Raw genomic sequence first — 8,536 nt, 5'->3', positions numbered from 1 at the left:
TATTAGGTTTGTGGAATCAGCAGGATTAAGCTACCTCTTTCAAGAACACTGTTTAAATATCATGATTCCAGGGGGTGAGGGGTCAATTTTATGGACAACTCTCTCTCTCTCTCTCTTTTTTTTTTAAACCTGTACGTCTGTGTTAACTCTTAGCTGAGTAGGAGAGTGACTGGAGGCCTTCTGGACATACTCTCGCCCTGGATAAACATTTAGGTTCGTTTTTACTAACCCTAAATCCAACTTCTGACCCTCTTGTGGTTCTTATTAATTGATCAGAAAAAGTGTGGTGGGGATCCTGGTCCCTGCTGGTGGGGAAACAGAAGGAATCCAAGCTGGATGTGAAAAGACATAGAGCATGATCAAATGAGGGAGGGCATTTCAGGATCTAGACGAGAGGGTGGGCAGGACCCTGCTCCCAGACGCCCAGGTATTCCGGAGAGATCCCGGAGGAGGCACGTGCCTGGGGACTGCAGCTGACAGCCGGGCCGGCGGCCCGGCGCCCCTCTCCGCGCGCGGGCGGGGAACAGCGAGCGCGTGTGTGCGCGAGAGCGGCGGGCGGAGGCGCAGGCGCGCTGTTCGCCCGTCTGCAGCCCGGCGCCGAGCGCCGTGTCTCGGGGAGCCGATGGCAGCACCACCACTGTGCGGCCGCCCGGCCGAGCGCCGAGCGCAGCCACCACCCGCCGCTGCCCGGGGAGCGTCCAGGATGTGGGGGGACCGGGGCGCGCAGCAGCCTCCGCTGGCCCGCCTGTGCTGACCTGCTTCGCTTGCCCCCAAAGAATGTCAGCCAAGTCCAAGGGGACCCCCTCCTCGTCCTCTCCAGCCGAGGGACCGCCGGCAGCCTCCAAAACCAAGGTGAAGGAACAGATCAAGATCATCGTGGAGGATCTGGAATTAGTCCTGGGCGACCTGAAGGACGTGGCCAAGGAACTTAAGGAGGTGAGAGGTGGCGGGGGTTGGGGGGTGGAGGGCTGGGAAAGGAGTTCGTTGTCTTTTACCCACTAGGGGTCCGTTTTCACTGGGGACCGCCAGATTTCTTAACTCCTAGGAAACTAAAGAAAGAGGACGCCTGCAGATAGACTTGCTCTGCTCCTGCGACTCCCGAGAAGTTGTTGCACTTTCTTATTTTTAATCAGGAAGAAATCAACTAGTGTTTTTTTAATCGATGGACCTGGGCTGGTGGGAGGGGTAAACATGCGAGCCTCCGTATCTAAGTGTGTGTGTGAGTGTGTGTGTGTGAGAGAGAGAGAGAGTAGGGGATTCACTGGGGGTGTGTCGACAGAGGAAGAGACCAGCCACCGGCCTGAGAGTCCAAGATGCTTCTCTCCTGCCCTCTTGCTCTCCCAGGCTTGTCGCTCCTTGCCTGGCAGCCTTCCTGGACCAAAGCTGATGGGGCGGGTTTCGGCCCTGAGCCAGACCCGGGAGGGCAGCCTGGGAGAATCTAGACTCCAGCTCTGCTCCCCGCTTCCCGAGCCCCGAACCCTGCTGGAAGGAAAGCGACCCGGGGTTGCTTGCAGGAGATCTCAGACGTGGGGATGTAGAAGGGTCTGGGACTTCCTCACTTTCGCAGTTCAGGAGGCAGCCGCTGCACTCCTTAGTAACTCCGGGCCTGCCCGGTACCCCACCTCCTTTCTTCTTCCCGTCCTATCGCCAGTTGGCATAGAAGCTGGGGCACAGAGCGCTTCGGGGTGTGTGTGTGCGCATGTATGTGTGTGTGTGTGTGTGTGTGATGCGAGTGCACCAGCCTCTGGCCACTTGAGTTCTAGCTTTTGGGGACCCGGACTGTTTTGGTTCTCCCTCGCTCCCACGAACCCCCGTTCTTCTACCCTTTCACCCCCACCAGCCTTGATCCGGATAGAAAGAAGCGCAGACAGTGTCCAGGCTGAGGATGCGTAACTCCCGCTGCAGCTCCAGGCCGGGGCGAGGGCAGGGCTGGGGCGGTGGGGTCTCCCGCGAGCCCGAAGGTGGCTTCTAGGAGGAGCCGGTGGCTGTCCCAACCCAGTAGTTCCCCGCTACTGAATTGGTGCCCGGTGCTGTTTTGCGTCAGAGAATCCGCACCCCTAGTCGCAGGAGAGCTACCGCGGTAACTTCTAAGGTGGTAGCCACGGTGGGAAGGGAAGGGGTGGGGCATAGTCTAGATCCAAAATTGTAATCCTGTTTTAGAGGCCAAGTGGGAGGAGATTGAGGGTCCTTTGGATGTCTGGACTCTAGAGACTGACCTCTTTTGTCCAATTTCCAATCCAAATGTAAAGATAGAGCCCCCCTTTTTTCTTCCCATCTCCTCGTTGTCTCTGTGAACTGAACTCCGCAAATGTTACCAAATGCAAGTCTGTTTAAATGGCCCATTTATCAACAGGGTTGGGTTTGCCAATGGCAAGTGTCATTTTTGGAGGCTGCTCCATCGACAATATAGTTACTAACCTGGAAGCGGAGAGTGATACAGGCGATCAATCCGAGGAGGAAACTTACTAGTTCATGTTTCAGGGCTTCCCTAGGATCACTGCTTCACAACTGGTTGGCAGATGGCAAGGTTATGCATTGAAATTCAATTCTAAAGATGCTGTTTGTTTCTTTGTTACCCTTTTATTTGACATCTTTGGCAGGTTGTGTTTTCATTTGAAACATTATTATGTTTTTTAAAAAATGAACAAATTTTTGCAAGTTCCTTTTGGCAGAATTGTGCTTTTCAGTTGTTGAGGTTTCTAAGATGGGGGATGTGGAAAACTTAAATCAGCACAGAAACGTTTTTACTGTTTCATCCAGGAGCCTGAAATTAGGAGAAAGGTAGTCAATGAAAATGGCATCTTTGGGCAAATACTTCTTATATTACCATGTGTCACTCCACTCTCTATTTTAGGCAGAATAAATGACAAGAAACTGCACATGGTCCCAGTTCTGCTTTGTATCCTTATTTTGTAGATGTTTGCAGACCAGGTTGATGTATTGTGAAACTTTTGACCTCACCATAGATCTTGGTTAAAATCACAAAGAAGTAAATCAGGGAGTCTGTGGGTCTCTCTCCCTTTCACTCTTTCTGTGTTTTCATTTGCTTGAGGATTTTTCTTTTTTAGGGAAAACACCACCAAGCAAACCGGTATGTAAAAGAAATAGAAAAGCATAGAACTGTACAACCAATTAAATTAAAGGATCTGTCTTCTAGGCATATCTAAAGATGAAATGTTGACTTGATGTTTTGTAAGTTTTGATTGGGTGTTGGGGCCTGATTGATTAAGGATTTCACTCTCAGGAGTAAACTTTATGAATGATAAATGATTTGATGTGATTGTTAATTACTTTTGTGAGAAGGATATCATCATCCTAAGTTTGCACATGGAGTTGTATATATTGTGTCTGAATCTCAAAACGCTGGCCATTTATATTGTAGGAGAAAGAGTTATTTCAAGAACAAAATATTTATAGGACATGTTTAACCTGTGACATCTTGCAGTTGTCCAGCATTTATCTTTTTAAGATAATGTTGCACACATGACTGAACATGTCTATGATGTAATTTTGAATGGGGGAGTAACTGAAAAACCTGTTAGTGTCTATACTTATGATTTGTAAATGTAAATATCACTATTCATCAGTTACATTCGCTATTCTGGCAGGTTATCATAGGAATATATTAAACACAAACTGTTGCATTTAGAATTCTAATTCTTTTATTGGCAATGGTATACTTTTAGGCCATGATGTATTTTGATATAAATTAGCACAGAGCTCTTATTAGCTTGGAACAGAAGTTAGAAATAAGAAGGTGATTATGACTTGATTACTATATCATTCACCATATGGTATTTGTTTTTCCCCCTGTTTATTCTAAAATGCAGTATTCTTTTTTTGAATATTTTGTCATTGATTTTTGTATAAATTCTGCACCAACAATATTGGACTTTTGTTTGATGTTGTTTTGAAATTTATTTTCTTTTTAGAAGTTTTCTGGACTTCAGTCATCTGAAAATTCAGGTAGTGCGATGGATTCAAATAGAATAGTAGGTGCCTGGAACTCTTTAATAGTAACAAAATTTCATTACTATTGGTGTCTCACCATTTATAACTAGATTGAATATTAGGAGAAGAGGATTGGGATTTCTACAGATTAGGATATCTAAGGGTCTGAATTTAGTAAAACCTCAAGTAGCTTGACTGTTCAGAAGTAATATGAGTTTCTGGGTCTTCTCTACTATAATGGAAAAGCCTTAAGTATAATCCAACATATTTATTCAGTAGTTACTGTGTGCCAAATACTATGTTATCTTTTTATTGCTACCAGTATGAGTAGTTTGAAGCTTCTGATCTCAGTGAACTCAGAGAGTTGTTTGGGAGACGTTTATCCTGTCTTTCAGCATCAATACTGTGAAAAGACATTGCTGCTTTTAGTGGGTACTCTTACTGTGATCTAAGAAAAGAGACTTGAGAATAAGAATATGTAGATTTATAAACCAATACTTACTATGCACTTAGTAGTACGGTAAACCTTTGGTGAAAAGAGTAGTAGAAGCTTAAAAAAGATGGTAAGATATGAATTTGAAGAAGCTTATGGTTTATTCAGATTGTCATGATTAACAAACATGGATCAGTGCCATATACAGGAACTCACATATCCAACTGTTACAATTAAACAGTGGAGATTTTATGAAACAACTATACCCCAGTAAAGAAAATACAAATAAACAGTGGAGATTTTCATGATGATTAAGCTCTTAGGGGGAATGAAGAGTTGAAAATGAAAATTTGGGGTCTTTGAGATGTGAATAAGGTTTGAAAAGGTAGAAAGGAGGACTTGAGGGGAAATAACATTGGAGTGCAAGATAATTCCATGTTGCTTTTTTATACACATTGAAAAACAGAGAAAAAATTAGTAGTGAAACACTAAAGTTGTAGGGGTAAAATTAGCAATTTCTGGCTTATTAGGTATGGAATGATTCTTTTTTTTTTTAATGAAGTAATGCAGAAGAAAGAGTGCTTTAAAAAAATCATTCTCATAATCAGACAGCTCTTCATATCATTTTTCCTGTTCTTTATGAAGAGGCTTGCATGCTCAGTCACTCAGTAGAAGTCAACTCTTTGTGACCCCCTGGACTGTAGCCCACCTAGTTCCTTTGTCCATGGAATTGTCCAGGCAAGAATACTGGAGTGGGTTGCTATTTCCTCCTCCAGCGGATCTTCCAGACTCAGGGATCGAACCCACATCTCTAGCCTCCCATGTTTCCTACATGGCAAGCAGATTCTTTACCACTACACCACCTGGGAAGCTCTTTCATGAAGTCACTGGTAAACTTGGTTTGCTTCAAGTGTTGCTGTTAGTATGGGATCACAGATCTTGTTGATTAGGGCAATATTGGAATATGTAATAAGTAGCTTTTTATTTGGAAACAAAATTCATTGCTGCTTTAGCTGGATTCTCATTTAGACTGTTTATAGCCTTGGTAATTTTTCATACTGTTTCATTTTATGATTTTAAGTAACAAGACTATCATATGAGTTAAATATATGTGCACATACATATATCTGTATATATACATATACATAGACATACACATATGTAAATAACATATAGCTAAGCCATGTGAGTAGACATGACTGTTATGGAGAAACCGGCTAAGACGAGTTATTTTGTCTGCCCCACAGTGACTGACTGATGGGACTCCATGAGTGGGAAGGTTTTGTCAGCTTTGTGACTATTAATTGGAAAGCATTCATCTTTTTTCTTATAATGTCATAAAAGGAAATAAAATTAAGTTTAATTTTAAAAAGTTTGAAAACCTTAGGAAATGATCCATTTTGGGGAGGCATTGAAAACAGAATTAGTCCAATTAACAACAACAACAAAATAGAATTAACAATTATCTGTAAAATATTTTTGTTTTTAAATGTTTTTACCCTTATCCACATGAAGTGCTGTAGTGTATTGGTCAGGGAAATCCTACCAAATATTTTCTGGTTAATGAATCCATGCATATACAATTCATTACTTGAACAAATTACAGAAAATAATCTCTGCAGTATTTTCTAAGTTCTAAAATTGTGAATGAGTAAAATTTCATAGTTAATTCAATTGCAGCTATAGCTGTAGTTCTACTACTCTATTCAATAGTCTGCCTTCTCAAACAAGTATATTTACCTGCTAAAATGCTTTTTAGTTTTTCTTTTCTTAAGCATGATGGCTTAGCATGTTACTAAAAGAGCAGCATGGTTCTGAGAAAATAAAAATAACCAGTAACCATCCTTTACTGTCTCTCTATTTCCAATGCATTAAACTATTTAAGACTCAGAGAATTACCTGATAAGAAATTCAAGCAGACTGAAAGTAATAAATAGTGTACTTCAGGCAATAGTGAAGTAATAGATAATAAAACCAAGGCAGTAATTTGTTACCTGCATTATTTTTTTTTTCTACCTTTACTGCTCTGAGGATCTCAGGTAATTAAAACAAAGTGTAAGAAAAAGATAGAATGTAAGTTTGAGTAAAACATATTTTCCCAAATAAATTAAACTACAGAAGCTTCTATAGAACTAGTTCATGAAAAATAGCATGGGCAATTTTTTAAAATTAAGAGGGAAAATTTCCAATAATATGCTAACTAATTTCTGATTAATATGTACATAACTGACATAAAGCTGAAAATCAAAGTTTGGTAACAATGAAGGGTACTTTTTTTTCTTTAAAAGATTAATTTGTGCATTTTATTAAGATTTTTTTTTTTTTTGCAAGGAGGGTGGGGAGCAGTTTTAGGTTCCCAGCAAAATCAAGGAGGAGATACAGAGATTTCTATATCCCCATGTCCCCCTACGTATGTATCATCCTGCATTATCAACATCCCCCACCAGATTGGTACATTGGTATAATTGATGGATATACAGAGATTAAGAACAAGAGGAGAAGGGGTTGACAGAGGATGAGATGGCTGGATGGCATCACAGACTCAATGGACATGAGTTTAAGCAAACTCCAGTAGATAGTGAAGGACAGGGAAGCCTGGTGTGTTGCAGTCCATGCAGTTGCAAAGAGTTGGATGTGGCTTAGTGTCTAAACCACATTGACACATCATTATCATCCAAAGTCCGTAGTTTATGTTAGGGTTTACTCTTAATTTCGGGCATTTTGTGACTTTGGACAAATGTCTAATGATATATATCTATCATTTTGGTGTTCTATAGAGTATTTTCACTGCCCTAAAATTCCTGCTCCACCTATTTTTCTTTCCTTCAAATCCTGAGGGTACTAGTTTTTTTAAAGAAAATATTTGAAATTTTTTGTGATTTCTTAAGTAATACAGTGTATGAATAATATAGAAAGTTGGGAAAAGTCTAAGAAACTAAAAAGGAGAAAACAAAAATTGTCTTTAATGCCACACATATATAAATATATTGAGAATTTTGCTACATTTTCTTTCCATCTTTTTTTTTCTAATATCTGTTTATGTAATTTGTCTGCATTGGGTCTTTATTGCAGCTCACAGACTCTCTAGTTGTGGCACTCAGGCTTAGTTGCTCCATAGCATGTGGAATCTTAGTTTCCCTGACCAGGGTTTGAACATGCATCCCCTGCACTGCAAGGTGGATTCTTAACCACTGGACCACCAGACAAGCCCTTCTGTCTTTTTGTATGTGTATTTTTAACATAGACAAAGTCATGTAAAATTATGAAGTTATGTACAAGGATGTTTTCTGCTTTCTGGAGTACTATTAGATCATAACCATTATATAAATCTCTTATAAGTTACTTTATAGGTCCCTTAATGTGGAAATAGGAGAAGGCAATGGCACCCCACTCCAGTACCCTTGCCTTGAAAATCCCATGGACGGAGGAGCCTGGTAGGCTGCAGTCCAGGGAGTCGCGAAGAGTCGGACATGACTGAGTGACTTCACTTTCACTTTTCAGTTTCATGCACTGGAGAAGGAAATGGCAACCCACTCCAGTGTTCTTGCCTGGAGAATCCCAGGGACGGTGGAGCCTGGTGGACTGCCATCTCTGGGGTCGCACAGAGTTGGACATGACTGAAGCGACTTAGCAGCAGCAGCAGCAATGTGGAAATAAATGGGGAAACTGGAAACAGTGTCAGACTTTATTTTTTTGGGCTCCAAAATCACTGCAGATGGTGACTGCAGCCATGAAATTAAAAGACACTTACTCCTTGGAAGAAAAGTTATGACCAACCTAGATAGCATATTGAAAAGCAGAGACATTACTTTGCCAACAAGGTCCATATAGTCAAGGCTATGGTTTTTCCAGTGGTCATGTATGGATGTAAGAGTTGGACTGTGAAGAAAGCTGAGCACCAAAGAACTGATGCTTTTGAACTGTGGTGTTGAAGAGGACTCTTGAGAGTCCATTGGACTGCAAGGAGATCCAACCAGTCCATTCTAAAGGAGATCAGCCCTGGGATTTCTTTGGAAGGAATGATGCTAAAGCTGAAACTCCAGTACTTTGGCCACCTCATGCGAACAGTTGACTCACTGGAGAAGACTCTGATGCTGGGAGGGATTGGGGGCAAGAGGAGAAGGGGATGACAGAGGATGAGATGGCTGGATG

The 8,536-nt window shown here is 41.7% G+C and overlaps 1 protein-coding gene across 6 annotated transcripts in view; it reads left to right on the top strand.

The window, feature by feature from the left end:
* Positions 1-555: 555 nt before the first annotated feature.
* PRR16 (proline rich 16) overlaps positions 556-8,536 on the top strand; it is a 290,513-nt gene continuing 282,532 nt past the window's right edge. For 4 of the 6 annotated variants that reach the window (XR_002181098.2, XR_011567600.1, XR_011567599.1 and 1 more), the window contains exon 1: positions 556-936. Coding sequence is in view for 1 of the 6 variants with exons in the window: in XM_019964659.2 (XP_019820218.2) it covers positions 778-936 (159 nt within the window). In the remaining 5 variants the exon portion in view is untranslated. The remainder of the gene's footprint in view (positions 937-8,536) is intronic. The other 2 variants (XM_070793272.1, XM_070793274.1) reach the window with 2 other exon arrangements.

Source organism: Bos indicus, chromosome 7, assembly GCF_029378745.1.
Source record: "Bos indicus isolate NIAB-ARS_2022 breed Sahiwal x Tharparkar chromosome 7, NIAB-ARS_B.indTharparkar_mat_pri_1.0, whole genome shotgun sequence".
Lineage (NCBI taxonomy): Eukaryota > Metazoa > Chordata > Mammalia > Artiodactyla > Bovidae > Bos > Bos indicus.
This window is presented reverse-complemented; position numbering and strand designations above follow the sequence as displayed.